Below are 15,000 nucleotides of genomic sequence, written 5' to 3' on the forward strand. Positions count from 1 at the left end.
CTGTTACTGTTCTGACTGATCCGTTACTGTTCTGACTGATCCGTTACTGTTCTGACTGATCTGTTACTGTTACTGTTCTGACTGATCTGTTACGGTTCTGACTGATCTGTTACTGTTCTGACTGATCTGTTACTGTTCTGACTGATCTGTTACTGTTACTGTTCTGACTGATCTGTTACTGTTCTGACTGATCTGTTACTGTTCTGACTGACCTGTTACTGTTCTGACTGATCCGTTACTGTTCTGACTGATCTGTTACTGTTCTGACTGATCTGTTACTGTTCTGACTGACCTGTTACTGTTCTGACTGATCTGTTACTGTTCTGACTGATCTGTTACTGTTCTGACTGATCTGTTACTGTTCTGACTGATTTGTTACTGTTCTGACTGACCTGTTACTGTTCTGACTGATCCGTTACTGTTCTGACTGATCTGTTACTGTTCTGACTGATCTGTTACTGTTCTGACTGATCCGTTACTGTTCTGACTGATCTGTTACTGTTCTGACTGATCTGTTACTGTTCTGACTGACCTGTTACTGTTCTGACTGATCTGTTACTGTTCTGACTGATCCGTTACTGTTCTGACTGATCTGTTACTGTTCTGACTGATCTGTTACTGTTCTGACTGATCTGTTACTGTTCTGACTGACCTGTTACTGTTCTGACTGATCTGTTACTGTTCTGACTGATCCGTTACTGTTCTGACTGATCTGTTACTGTTCTGACTGACCTGTTACTGTTCTGACTGATCCGTTACTGTTCTGACTGATCTGTTACTGTTCTGACTGATCCGTTACTGTTCTGACTGATCTGTTACTGTTCTGACTGACCTGTTACTGTTCTGACTGATCTGTTACTGTTCTGACTGATCTGTTACTGTTCTGACTGATCTGTTACTCCCCTCCCCGTACATGCCAGGCGTTACTGTTCTGTCTGATCTGTTGTCTGTGTCTTTTCTTTGTCGATTGTTGATGATTTCCTGATGTTTGTAAAGCGACCTTGGGTCCCACGAAAGGCGTTATATCAAATAAAGTTATTATTATTAACCATTCGTTTTAGACCAAAGGCTATTACCGTGTTTGTTGTGCAGCAAAGAGTCTGAAGACTGACAAACGTTTGCTTTTTCATCTTAAATATTTCAAATTGCGTGCGTTTAATTTGTTTATATTTATTAATTTACACATGAAGATGCATTTATTGTGTTTAAAGAGAAATAGGCCTACAGTCCAGTCTAATAATTATCCAGTTGAAGCAGAAACAGTAGGCCCAGGCTCTTTCAAATCGGATAATGCCATGAATTTATTTTTAACTGTTTAGTTTATTCATTTAGGGCCATTAAAAACAATGTTATGTTTAAAGCTGTATTTCTCTAACGATTATTTTCAAAAGAACGTTTTAACCAGGTCAATCAAGGACTTCTCCCCTCAGAAGAACGTAACCGCTGTGTGGTTCCCGTCACAAAACAGTCTCCCAAAGCAACGAGCAGTAACGTTAATGCTAGTAGAATAAACACAGCCATAAGTGCAGTATTGCAGAAATCGACTAAATAAATACTCTTCAAAAAAGGAGTAGCCTATGCATGGAGTTTCTCAGAGGAAAATAGGTTTTCGCCGTTCTTCTGATTGGATTTGGATTTGAAACTGAATGTGAGCTCGCTAGATCAGGATGGTCTCACGAGGCCGCCCCCCCCCCCCCCCCCCCACCCCCAAAACCTTGCTGTCTTTTCATTGCCCCCCGTTACTCACCTTGCTGTCTTTGATATTAAGTGCTAGCATCCCTTCTCACCCTTCTGTCTGTGTGTCCACCCCCCCACCCCCCACACACACAATCCTTGCTGTCTTTGTGTCCACCCCCCCACCCCCCACACACACACCTCGCTGTCTTCGAGTGTGTCGTCACCCCCACCCCCCACACACACACCTCGCTGTCTTTGAGTGTGTCGTCACCCCCACCCCCCACACACACACCTCGCTGTCTTTGAGGGTGTCGTCACCCCCACCCGTCTTAGATATAAAGTGCTAACATCTCTTCTCACCTTGCCGTCTTTGATATAAAGTGCTAACATCTCTTCTCTGCCGTAGCGGTACTCAGCCAGCTTGTACTTTGGCATGGCGGGGGAGGGGGGGGGCGACGTCACACTCCCCCCACTGGACAGTGCACGGAGCCTGGAGGGGGTAGAACACACCACAGGTCAGAGACACACACACACACACACACACACAAACACCAATCGGGAGGGACGGACTCTGGCCAGAAACTGCTATTAGAGAAGATGTGTTTTTATATCAGGGCAGTTTGTAAGGTTCGGGGTGGCATCTCAAAACCAATACAGTAGCAATTCTAGATATAGATAGTATAGATCTACCCGTTCCTAAATCAGCCACGCTTGTTGACCCTTTCAATCGGCCCTTTCATCCACATTCAAATATGGGCGCGATGCCGACATGGTGGTGGTTTAGGTTCTTAACGCGCTACGCTAGGCTGCAGAACCTGCTGTGTCTGCTCGAACCCACAGCTCCACACTCCACATCACACACAGATGAGGAGCTGGGAGGAGGAGGAGAGGGAGGAGGAGGAGAGGGAGGAGGAGGAGAGCCGAGGGGAGAGGGAGGAGGGGAGAGGGAGGAGGAGGAGAGCCGAGGGGAGAGGGAGGAGGAGGAGAGCCGAGGGGAGAGGGAGGAGGAGAGCCGAGGGGAGAGGGAGGAGGAGGAGAGGGAGGAGGAGGAGAGCGGAGGGGAGAGGGAGGAGGAGGAGAGCCGAGGGGAGAGGGAGGAGGAGGAGAGCCGAGGGGAGAGGGAGGAGGAGGAGAGCCGAGGGGAGAGGGAGGAGGAGGAGAGCCGAGGGGAGAGGGAGGAGGAGGAGAGGGAGGAGGAGGAGAGCCGAGGGGAGAGGGAGGAGGAGGAGAGCCGAGGGGAGAGGGAGGAGGAGGAGAGCCGAGGGGAGAGGGAGGAGGAGGAGAGGGAGGAGGAGGAGAGCCGAGGGGAGAGGGAGGAGGAGGAGAGGGAGGAGGAGGAGAGCCGAGGGGAGAGGGAGGAGGAGGAGAGCGGAGGGGAGAGGGAGGAGGAGGAGAGCCGAGGGGAGAGGGAGGAGGAGGAGGGGGAGGAGGAGGAGAGCCGAGGGGAGAGGGAGGAGAGCCGATGAGCTGGGCGGAGGGGAGAGGGAGGAGGAGGAGAGATGATGGGCTGGGCGGAGGGGAGAGGGAGGAGGAGGAGAGCCGAGGGGAGAGGGAGGAGAGCCGATGAGCTGGGCGGAGGGGAGAGGGAGGAGGAGGAGAGATGATGGGCTGGGCGGAGGGGAGAGGGAGGAGGAGGAGAGCCGAGGGGAGAGTGAGGAGGAGAGGGAGGAGGAGGAGAGCCGAGGGGAGAGGGAGGAGGAGGAGAGCCGAGGGGAGAGGGAGGAGGAGGAGAGCCGAGGGGAGAGGGAGGAGGAGGAGAGGGAGGAGGAGGAGAGGGAGGAGGAGAGCCGAGGGGAGCCCTGCTGCAGACAGACGGACCTAAACGACGGAGGAGTAATGGGCGCGCTGGCAGCAGACCAGGAATGCACACGGTCTGCAGCCACAGTCCATTAGACATGGGCACAGAACCAAAACAGGAAGAGAGAGAGAGAGAGAGAGAGAGAGAGAGAGAGAGACAGAGAGAGAGAGAGAGAGAGAGAGAGAATGAAGAGAGAGAAAAAAGTGAGAGAAAAAAGAGAGGAAACGAGTGCCAGAGAGAGAGGGAACTGATTGGTGAAAAAGAGAAAGAGAGAGACAGACAGACAGACAGACAGACAGACAGAGAGAGAGAGAGAGAGAGAGAGAGAGAGAGAGAGAGAGGAGGAAGAGGAACAGAATAATGTGTGGAGGACAGAGGGGATAACGGACAGAATAGAGTAAGAACAGGAGGAGGAGAGAAAACGGGAAGGAGAGAGAGATAAGATGTGTGTGTGTGTGGAGCAGACGGGAGGTGAGACGAAAGGGGAGAGTGAAAGGAGGTCAGTCAGGATGGCGGGGGGGACTTGGAAAGGATGCAGGAAAAAGGAGGTGTGTGGATAAAGGGAGGGATGAGAGGAGGAAGGTGGTTACCATTCTGGGCCAAAGTTAAGAGTCTCAGCAGTCATATTCCTCACGTCCTCACCGAGCTGAGTATCTGGGGGGGCGGGGTGACAGGGAAGACGGTCAGCGTGGCGTGTATACACTCACAGACACACGTACACGAGGGCGTCAAAATAATACTACAACTTCCACTAGGCGTGGACTTTGGGGAGAAAAAAGCATAATCGATCTTCAAAATGTAGATTTGATTAGTAGGCTACAGGAAAGCAGCGTGCGTCACATCTCCTGAGTCCCGCCCGTCTTCTAATCATGACAAAACACATTGTTGGTATTCAATCTTTTCAACGTGGACAGAAATCTTCAAAGCCACTGTATGTACAGTGTCCGTCTAGGTGGTGAGGAAATACCTTATTCCTTAAAGTCGCACTGAGATGAAAAAAGCATTCTGTCCCATTTTGGTTCACATAATTGGTCACAGTGTTCACCTATTCAACGATGTATGCCAAAAAATTTAAAAATTCGACTTTTGTTGTAATCTTATATAAAAGTATATCATTTCTTACTTAAACGGTAGGTCACGTGCAATGACGACAACAGGTACCTTAGATTTTAGGCCAATAATCTCACGACATCCACCCGTCAATCAACGCTATCCTTCTATCGAATCTAGCCTTGCATCACGAGTCTCTCCTCGGGAGGAGAGCCTGGTGTCTATTTACTTCACTGCCTTAAGCCCCGCCCCTTCTTCCGGCGCGAGCCTGTAGAGCCCGCCTCCTACTTCCGCTCGCTTTATTTACATCGATGGAAGAAAACATGGACATGGACTAGAAAGAGACCGGCCCCAGACTAGAAAGAGACACCAGACTAGAAAGAGACCGGCCCCAGACTAGAGAGAGACCCCAGACTAGAAAGAGACCGGCCCCAGACTAGAAAGAGACCGGCCCCAGACTAGAGAGAGACCCCAGACTAGAAAGAGACCGGCCCCAGACTAGAAAGAGACCCCAGACTAGAAAGAGACCCCAGACTAGAGAGAGACACCAGACTAGAAAGAGAGAGACCCCAGACTAGAAAGAGACCGGCCCCAGACTAGAAAGAGACCGGCCCCAGACTAGAAAGAGACCCCAGACTAGAGAGAGACACCAGACTAGAAAGAGAGAGACCCCAGACTAGAAAGAGACCGGCCCCAGACTAGAAAGAGACCCCAGACTAGAGAGAGACCGGCCCCAGACTAGAAAGAGACCCCAGACTAGAGAGAGACCGGCCCCAGACTAGAAAGAGAGACCGGCCCCAGACTAGAGAGAGACCCCAGACTAGAGAGAGACCCCAGACTAGAAAGAGAGACCGGCCCCAGACTAGAGAGAGACCCCAGACTAGAAAGAGACCGGCCCCAGACTAGAAAGAGGCCCCAGACTAGAAAGAGACCGGCCCCAGACTAGAAAGAGACACCAGACTAGAAAGAGACCCCAGACTAGAAAGAGACCGGCCCCAGACTAGAAAGAGACCGGCCCCAGACTAGAAAGAGACCGGCCCCAGACTAGAAAGAGACACCAGACTAGAAAGAGACCCCAGACTAGAAAGAGACCGGCCCCAGACTAGAAAGAGACCGGCCCCAGACTAGAAAGAGACCCCAGACTAGAAAGAGACCGGCCCCAGACTAGAAAGAGACACCAGACTAGAAAGAGACCCCAGACTAGAAAGAGACCGGCCCCAGACTAGAAAGAGACCGGCCCCAGACTAGAAAGAGACACCAGACTAGAAAGAGACCCCAGACTAGAAAGAGACCCCAGACTAGAAAGAGACCCCAGACTAGAAAGAGACCGGCCCCAGACTAGAAAGAGACCGGCCCCAGACTAGAAAGAGACACCAGACTAGAAAGAGACCCCAGACTAGAAAGAGACCGGCCCCAGACTAGAAAGAGACACCAGACTAGAGAGAGACCCCAGACTAGAAAGAGACACCAGACTAGAAAGAGACCGGCCCCAGACTAGAGAGAGACCGGCCCCAGACTAGAGAGAGACCGGCCCCAGACTAGAGAGAGACCGGCCCCAGACTAGAAAGAGACCGACCCCAGACTAGAGAGAGACCAGCCCCAGACTAGAGAGAGACCGGCCCCAGACTAGAAAGAGACCCCAGACTAGAAAGAGACCAGCCCCAGACTAGAAAGAGACCCCAGACTAGAAAGAGACCCCAGACTAGAAAGAGACCGGCCCCAGACTAGAAAGAGACCCCAGACTAGAAAGAGACCCCAGACTAGAAAGAGACCGGCCCTAGACTAGAGAGAGACCGGCCCCAGACTAGAAAGAGACCGGCCCCAGACTAGAGAGAGACACCAGACTAGAAAGAGACACCAGACTAGAAAGAGACCGGCCCCAGACTAGAAAGAGACCCCAGACTAGAAAGAGACACCAGACTAGAAAGAGACTGGCCCCAGACTAGAAAGAGACCGGCCCCAGACTAGAGAGAGACCGGCCCCAGACTAGAGAGAGACCCCAGACTAGAAAGAGACCGGCCCCAGACTAGAGAGAGACCCCAGACTAGAAAGAGACCCCAGACTAGAAAGAGACAGGCCCCAGACTAGAAAGAGACCCCAGACTAGAAAGAGACCGGCCCCAGACTAGAAAGAGACCCCAGACTAGAAAGAGACCCCAGACTAGAAAGAGACCCCAGACTAGAAAGAGACCCCAGACTAGAAAGAGACACCAGACTAGAAAGAGACACCAGACTAGAAAGAGACCGGCCCCAGACTAGAGAGAGACCGGCCCCAGACTAGAAAGAGACCCCAGACTAGAAAGAGACCCCAGACTAGAAAGAGACCCCAGACTAGAAAGAGACACCAGACTAGAAAGAGACCGGCCCCAGACAAGAGAGAGACCGGCCCCAGACTAGAGAGAGACCCCAGACTAGAGAGAGACCGGCCCCAGACTAGAAAGAGACCCCAGACTAGACACCAGACTAGAAAGAGACCCCAGACTAGAAAGAGACCCCAGACTAGAAAGAGACCCCAGACTAGAAAGAGACCCCAGACTAGAAAGAGACCGGCCCCAGACTAGAAAGAGACCCCAGACTAGAAAGAGACACCAGACTAGAAAGAGACCCCAGACTAGAAAGAGACACCAGACTAGAAAGAGACCCCAGACTAGAAAGAGACCCCAGACTAGAAAGAGACCCCAGAATAGAAAGAGACCGGCCCCAGACTAGAAAGAGACCGGCCCCAGACTAGAAAGAGACCCCAGACTAGAGAGAGACCGGCCCCAGACTAGAAAGAGACCGGCCCCAGACTAGAAAGAGACAGACCCCAGACTAGAGAGAGACCCCAGACTAGAAAGAGACACCAGACTAGAAAGAGAGAGGCCCCAGACTAGAAAGAGACCGGCCCCAGACTAATCGAATCTGTCTAAAGTTCTTAAAACCCGTCCACTTGTCAATGTTCCAATCAAATTCCTCTAAACACATGTCCCACCCTCATAGCTTGTTTGCGTCGGAAATACGTCAAACTACGGAAGTTAGATGATCTCAAACGTCCGTTTCAGTGCGACTTTAAAGTCCAAGCGCGTCTTCTCGGCACCCGGCAGGCAACATTGTAAACAAGCAGTGAATAGGATCAAGTGGACCAGCGCTATAGGCTTTACCTCGTTTTCTTCTCAGCTGGCTAGAATATAGGCCTGATAAAAGGACCCTGTTTGAACTAAATGTCACAATGTTGACTGGTATTAAAGTTAGTTGAATACTTGAATCCTGTGAACACAGACTGACATGAATCGTTGTGTTCGAAAAGTCGATCATGAGAGTAGGTGGAGAGTGCCATCTTGTGGTTAGAAGTGGTTCCATTGTATGCTTCATTTTCTATGCAATATTATATAATACCAATAATCGAATATATTCGATTTGCTGAAAAATATTTAAGAGAGAAAGTCGAATATCATTTCTGAGCTCATTTGACAGCCCTAATGCACACATACACACATGGTCGGTCGGTGGTTCTTACCCTGTCCAGATGAGCGGACTAGGCTGGACTGTGCTGGACCGGGCTGGACCAGGCTGGACCAGGCTAGGGCTGGAGACGATAGGCGTGGGTGAGTAGAAGGCCAAGCGGTGCTGTAGCTGTGCTCCCAGAGCTCCCCGAACACACGCAGACAGTAAGAAGAATAGCTGCCAGTTTCAGGTGTGTGTGCGCGTGTGTAAGGGTTCGAGTTCTCGGTTCTGGGATTCGAGGACACTAGAGGCAGCGTAGCCTCTGCTCCAAGCCAAAAAAAAGTTGTATAAAATAAAAATCTCACAAAAAAATCACTGGATCCTTAAACGAAAGGAAAATAAAACTAACTCTTGATGGTAACGATGGTAATGATTGCGACGTTAGCAAATATATCACATAAAAAAAGAGATTCTTGATCAATCGAAATGCGAGGATCAAAGAGGACAAAGCTAGAGCGGACGAGGCGGCTGGAACAGCTGCCAGGAGCAGACGGGCCGTCACTCCTTCTCTCTCCTCCTTCCTTCTGTCCGTCCAGCTCTCGCTCCAACTGAGACTGAGCGCCACCAAGACCTTCCAGGTAACTCCTCTGGTTCCTGTCCACCTCCCCCTTCACACCAGTGAGAACTGAGAGAGAGAGAGAGAGAGAGAGAGAAAGAGAGAGAGAGAAAGAGAGTCAGGGGAGACACTTCCATTCAGGGCTTGGCAGACTGCCTATCTCCTAGGCAAGGTAATGTAATTTGATTTCTGTGTTGCATTGACACATTGTGTTCAAGGCAGCCAGGCGCGTGTTGGAAGGGGCTTGATTGCATCGATGTGTTTCAGCATTTCAAGCCGAGCATCAATACATAATAATGTAATGTCATCCTGCTTTATTGGCGAATAAGTGACAAAGTCAGACTAGTCTCCTAATATAAATGTGGTTAGTGTTAGTCTGTTAGTCTTCTTGAGGAGTCCAATACATTAACTTGCTGTAGGTCCACATTACATTAGTCATTTAGCAGACGCTTTTATCCAAAGCGACTTACAATAATTGTATTTAACATAGGTAGTCATTGTACCATTACAATATCTACAGTCTACACAGTTCCTTTGCAATCAAAAATGCAGCCAGTAACTTGTAAACATATTCATCAGCAATCCCAGATGCTTATTAATGACGACACAGTCCAGGAAGAGATCTGTTCCCCGTGAGGTATCTGCCGATGTCATGGCAACGACCACCATATCCAAGCAACAGCATACCACCACCAGATTATACAGCGGGAAGGCATATTGAAATATCATCCTACAGCTACACACACAACTATGAACATTTTACTGACTATGAGTGAATCCTCAAATCTAAATCAAACATAGAAAGCCCTAATTGGACAAGCTACAACATCACACCCATGTCAATCCATGCAATCAATCCAATGGATCCCAATCCCTTTAAATCAGCTTCAGAGGCCATATTGTTTTCCCTACACACTAACTTGACTGATAAAGTGCACAGGAACAGTGAGAATGCCATTAGAGCAAGCTGCACTTACATCTAAAAACTAGAAAAGCGTGCAACCTTAATTGTGCAAAAAACAGGGATGAGTAAGGTTACACATTAAAGCAGGTAACATGGGAGAGTGCATTTCTACACATAAAAAGTTTGGATTAAGTGTGTGAAACACCAGTTTGGATGAAGTGTGTGAAACACCAGTTTGGATGAAGTGTGTGAAACACCAGTTTGGATGAAGTGTGTGAAACACCAGTTTGGATTAAGTGTGTGAAACACCAGTTTGGATGAAGTGTGTGAAACACCAGTTTGGATGAAGTGTGTGAAACACCAGTTTGGATGAAGTGTGTGAAACACCAGTTTGGATGAAGTGTGTGAAACACCAGTTTGGATCAAGTGTGTGAAACACCAGTTTGGATCAAGTGTGTGAAACACCAGTTTGGATCAAGTGTGTGAAACACCAGTTTGGATCAAGTGTGTGAAACACCAGTTTGGATGAAGTGTGTGAAACACCATGCACACAGACCATCTCCATTTAGCCAACACCAATACAACTGCTGGGCCATGGTGTGGCTAGCTAGCTAGTAGCAAGTGAGCTCATAAGGAGGGTTTGAAAGCACCATGATCATGTCCTCCTCACTCAGGGGGGGGGGGGCATTCCCTTTCAACCATAAATCCATCACTACCGTTATCACTGAATAGTATACCCCCAACATCTCATATTACACTTGCATAACCCCAGCTGGTTCCCTAGCTGCCCGTGTAGGGCCTTGGCTCCTTGCAGGGTTCCCCAGACATGAAGGGGGCGGAGTGGATCAACCCTCCCCGCCCCTCCGGCCCCGAGCAGCGGCTCACCCCCTAACTCTACCCCGAGGCTCACACCGCGGCCTTCACTAACACCAGACAAAACCAGAATAAAAACCACAAAAACCAGAATAAAAACCACATACCGAGAATAAAAACCACATACCGACTTAACACACACGCTCTAATACCATTTTTAACGGAAGATTTGTAGCTAACGATAGCTAGCTTCGTGTTCGCATCCATGCTAGCAGCTAGTAGCTAGGTTAGCTTAGAAACGGCCCAGCCAGCCAGCCCATAATAACCCGCTGAAGGAGAGGAGCAGACTTACCCGTTTCTGAGGCGGTGTTTATCTTTCAAACACGTTATTTTATGCTACTAATCTATGGATCCGTGTGCCTGGTTACTCCCGTGTTCATGTAGACGTTGTCCTCGGACAGATAGGAACTGATCGTGAAGTCGTGCTGGTGTGTATATGTGTTGATCCTCCTCTTCCTCTCTCTCTCTCTCTCTCTCTCTCCTCCTCCTGTTCTCTGTGTTGATGTCTGCTCTCAGGGTCTCTGGGCTAGTCAGGGTTGTTTGTGTTCAGGAACATGGCCGCGCTGCCTCGCACCACCTGACCACTCTGACACTGCTGGCCAATGCGAGCTGCTATTTCCAGACAAGTCCCCCCCCAACACACACACACACACACACACACACACACACACACACACACACAACAAGTCCCCCCCCCACCCCCCAACACACACACACACACACACACAAGTCCCCCCCCACCCCCCAACACACACACACAAGTCCCCCCCCACCCCCCAACACACACACACACACACACACACACACAAGTCCCCCCCCACCCCCCAACACACACACACACACACACAAGTCCCCCCCCACCCCCCAACACACACACACACACACACTCACACACACACACACACACACGAGTCCCCCCCCACCCCCCAACACACACACACACACACACTCACACACACACACACACACGAGTCCCCCCCCACCCCCCAACACACACACACACACTCACACACACACACACACACACACACACACACACAAGTCCCCCCCCCACCCCCCAACACACACACACACACACACACACACACACCGGGGGGGCACAGCCACGGGGGCATTTGACGACTCGCATCTAGTCCATGTACACTCGGCCGTTGTTTGTTGAAATTAGATTTTTATTTTAAACTGAAGTGATTTCTCCCGTGTGGGTGACCCCATGCCCCCCACCCCACCCCAGCACCCCCAAAAACACGGGTGGGGGGAGTCATGGCACTGCACGGGATATTTACAGCCACAACACATTTCTTTAATTCAATATATGTTCAGAAACTCTCATATGAATAGCCAGCTAGCTCGTTATCAATGTGCAATTTACACAAATGTAAACAAACATTTTGTGGAGCCCCCAGACAGCGGCGCGCTATCACCAGGATATCATTCACGCTCATTTCCGGGTCACCGCTAACCTCACTGTTTCCGGGTCACCGCTAACCTCACTGTTTCCGGATCCTGTTCGTACGTATCTTTTCGGTGCAGAACGATACGAAAGTGACGAGAAACCGCAGAATTGGGATCGAAAAGGGACTTTATAAGGTACAACAGCCTACGGAAATCAGATAGACTTGACGATGTTCGATAGATTATAGACTCAGTCTGTCCCGTCTGTGTAGTTGCATATTCCGGTCAAGCCTATAATAACTCGCCATGTGAAAGTATGGTCATTCATTCAGATACACACACGGTAGGAGACCATGGTTATGTGGATCATTAACATGTTGGGCTTTATGGAGTGGCTGAAGAGGAATGTAGGCTATTTGTATTTGTCACTTATGTTACTGTATTTTGCACTGGCTGGTCTTGTCCTCGCACTATGTTGTTATGCACCATCAGACCAAAGCAAACTCCTTGTAGCTAGGCGTTGTGAAAACCTGTTTCTGATGTCTAATTCTGATGATCGATTCCTATACGAGTTGTTTTTACGCCACTCGCTCACGTGAACTCCTCCCTGTTGTCTCTCTGTCCACAGTCTCACCCAGCTGCTCGTCACGCACTGTGAGATGACCGAGTCACGTAGCCCCGCCTCAGTCTCCATCCCCCTGACCCCCGCCGGAGGTGCCGCCCCTCCCTCCTCTTCCGACGGCGGCGTCTCTGCTGACATGGACCCCGTGGAGTACACCCTCCGCAAGCGCCTTCCCCGGAAGCTGCCCAAGCGCCGCAACGACGTCTACGTCAACATGAAGACGGACTTCCGGGCGCAGCTGGCGCGCTGCCAGAAGCTGCTGGAAGGCGGCAGCCACAGGGAGATCTGCGTCCACGGCCTGGGGCTCGCCATCAACCGGGCCATCAACATCGCCCTGCAGCTCCAGGCCAGCAGCCAGGGGGCGCTGCAGCTGGCGGCCAACACCTCCACGGTGGAGCTGGTGGACGATCTGGAGCCAGAGGACCCGGACGAGGCCGGGGAACCCATGACGCGCACACGCAACAACTCAGCCATACACATCAAAGTGTTCTACCCGAACCCCAAGTGACACGTGTACCTGAACGACGTGCATGTACCTAAACGCCGCCTATGGTCAGAGCTCTGGCTATTCAGATTTGGCGAGCGAGGAGTTGTATATGTGACGTGAAGCGAAAGGATTCCTTCTTTGTGGAACAGACGTCTGAAGACTGTTCATTTCTTTCTTTTTTTGTCATCTGTTTTTGTCAGACAGGCTGTGTGCGGTGTGAAGTTGACCGTTATGTTTTCATTATGAATGACAAACCAGGACAAAGAGTGTCATTTCATGCATGTAGATCTGCGCCAAATCAGCACACACACACATTAATGTCAAAGACTGAGGTCAGTACATGTTTGTGTTTTGTTATTTGATGAATGGCAGGTGTTTTCTTCTGTCGGCCTACTTGTGATAAAATCTCATTTTGATGCTTTGTAGAAATGTACTTGAGCTGCCCCCCTATGTACAACCTTAAATGTCCACTTGGTGGCAATATTGAGTCAGTTGTATTAGCGCTGTCCTTTTTTTCTGCAACATGAGGGATATTTATCCATATAAAGAAGAACCTATGGTTTTTCAGATACAACTCCTGAATGGAAAACAACTCATTCATATCCATATTCTTAAACCCATCTCACCAAATTACCAAAAGCTACATGTTAAGGATCATTTTAAGGCAAACTGACCATGGATATTGGATGATATTAAATATTTATAAGGTTTGGGCACTTGTGACTTTTCTCCCCATCTGAAGTATTAGCAATCCCTTACACAAGCTTTTCTCTCCAGACCAGAAGAAGAAAGAAAGAAAGCAGTGACCATAAACCTCGGGGAAAGAGATGGGATCACTTATCAAACAAACTTCCTCTTGCCTTGTTTTTCATACATCCTTTTTTCTTCTTTTTTTTTCTTTTTAAATCTGAGAATACGTTGTCTGTAAATACTGAATGGCACTGTGAGACCAAAACGTCCCCAAAAAACAGGAACAAATAAATGTGCTAACATCCTTAAAAACAGCTCCAGACATGGAAAGGGGAAGCAACAAAGGAGTGCGTCTATTCCCAAAAATGTCCAACGTCAATCCCCAGTCTTTCCCAGGACCCAAGCTGCTGTGTGACGAGGGGGAAGTTCATCACGAGAACCAATCAGTATTGTTCCTGGCAATCCCGCTATCTGTGGCGAGCTCTGCATGATCATTGGCCTGCCAGAGCCAGACAAAAACATGTTAAATTACACACACACACACACACACACGGAGATAATCACTGAACACACACACACACACAATCACTGAACAGCCTCAGAGTTCTCACGTTAGTCTCTCTCGACCCCCCCTCTCTCTTCCTCCTTCACCCAGCCTGAACCCTGTCTCCTCATCCCTGAACCCTGTCTCCTCATCCCTGAACCCTGTCTCCTCATCCCTGAACCCTGTCTCCTCATCCCTGAACCCTGTCTCCTCATCCCTGAACCCTGTCTCCTCATCCCTGAACCCTGTCTCCTCATCCCTGAACCCTGTCTTCTCATCCCTGAACCCTGTCTTCTCATCCCTGAACCCTGTCTCCTCATCCCTGAACCCCTCATCCCTGTCTCCTCATCCCTGAACCCCTCATCCCTGTCTCCTCATCCCTGAACCCCTCATCCCTGTCTCCTCATCCCTGAACCCTGTCTCCTCATCCCTGTCTCCTCATCCCTGAACCCTGTCTCCTCATCCCTGTCTCCTCATCCCTGAACCCTGTCTCCTCATCCCTGAACCCTGTCTCCTCATCCCTGAACCCTGTCTCCTCATCCCTGTCTTCTCATCCCTGAACCCTGTGCCGAACCCCGTCTTCTCATCCCTGGACTGGGGAAGAACAGGTCTGAAAGACCCTGCATATTAATAACCATACACAGAGAGACGGACATATTAAAAATACTTTAAAAAATGCACAGTAGTGAATAGGTTATGCGTACAAACACCTTCGATGTTCAGCAGTGGAATACAGTGAGTATGACGGAGGTCCCTAGGCCCTAAAGGGTGATAAATCTATACTTGTGGCTCTTACTGAGGCTCATAAGCAGAAATATAAATCTCTATAAATAGTAATTTACAAAACCATTACAAAATATATATTTCAAGACAAAAGACGAGTAGCAATCGAGACAAAGGAATAGCAGAATCCGTGTTTTGT

General features: G+C 49.6%; 3 protein-coding genes across 5 annotated transcripts in view; 1 reads left to right on the forward strand and 2 right to left on the reverse strand.

The window, feature by feature from the left end:
* Positions 1-8,221, reverse strand: part of LOC311329181 (GRB10-interacting GYF protein 1-like) — a gene marked incomplete at its 3' end in the record, with an annotated part of 20,187 nt that extends 11,966 nt beyond the window's left edge. Inside the window, 3 exon segments of the mRNA XM_084463058.1 lie at positions 2,038-2,167; positions 4,066-4,129; positions 8,021-8,221. Coding sequence (XP_084319184.1) covers positions 2,038-2,167; positions 4,066-4,100 — 165 coding nt within the window. The 5' untranslated portion in view covers positions 4,101-4,129; positions 8,021-8,221.
* A 3,624-nt stretch (positions 8,222-11,845) lies between these two features.
* pop7 (POP7 homolog, ribonuclease P/MRP subunit) lies at positions 11,846-13,292 on the forward strand. The gene is made up of 2 exons (XM_084463052.1): positions 11,846-11,930; positions 12,364-13,292. The coding sequence occupies exon 2, from the start codon at positions 12,395-12,397 to the stop codon at positions 12,863-12,865; it is 471 nt and encodes a 156-aa protein (XP_084319178.1). The 5' UTR covers positions 11,846-11,930; positions 12,364-12,394; the 3' UTR covers positions 12,866-13,292.
* Positions 13,293-14,771: 1,479 nt separating this feature from the next.
* epoa (erythropoietin a) overlaps positions 14,772-15,000 on the reverse strand; it is a 16,077-nt gene continuing 15,848 nt past the window's right edge. For all 3 annotated transcript variants that reach the window (XM_084463055.1, XM_084463054.1, XM_084463056.1), the window contains one exon: positions 14,772-15,000. This exon is cut by the window's right edge and continues 738 nt beyond it. The gene's annotated coding sequence lies outside the window, so the exon portion shown is untranslated.

This window comes from Borostomias antarcticus (assembly GCF_949987555.1).
Source record: "Borostomias antarcticus genome assembly, contig: scaffold_118, whole genome shotgun sequence".
NCBI lineage: Eukaryota > Metazoa > Chordata > Actinopteri > Stomiiformes > Stomiidae > Borostomias > Borostomias antarcticus.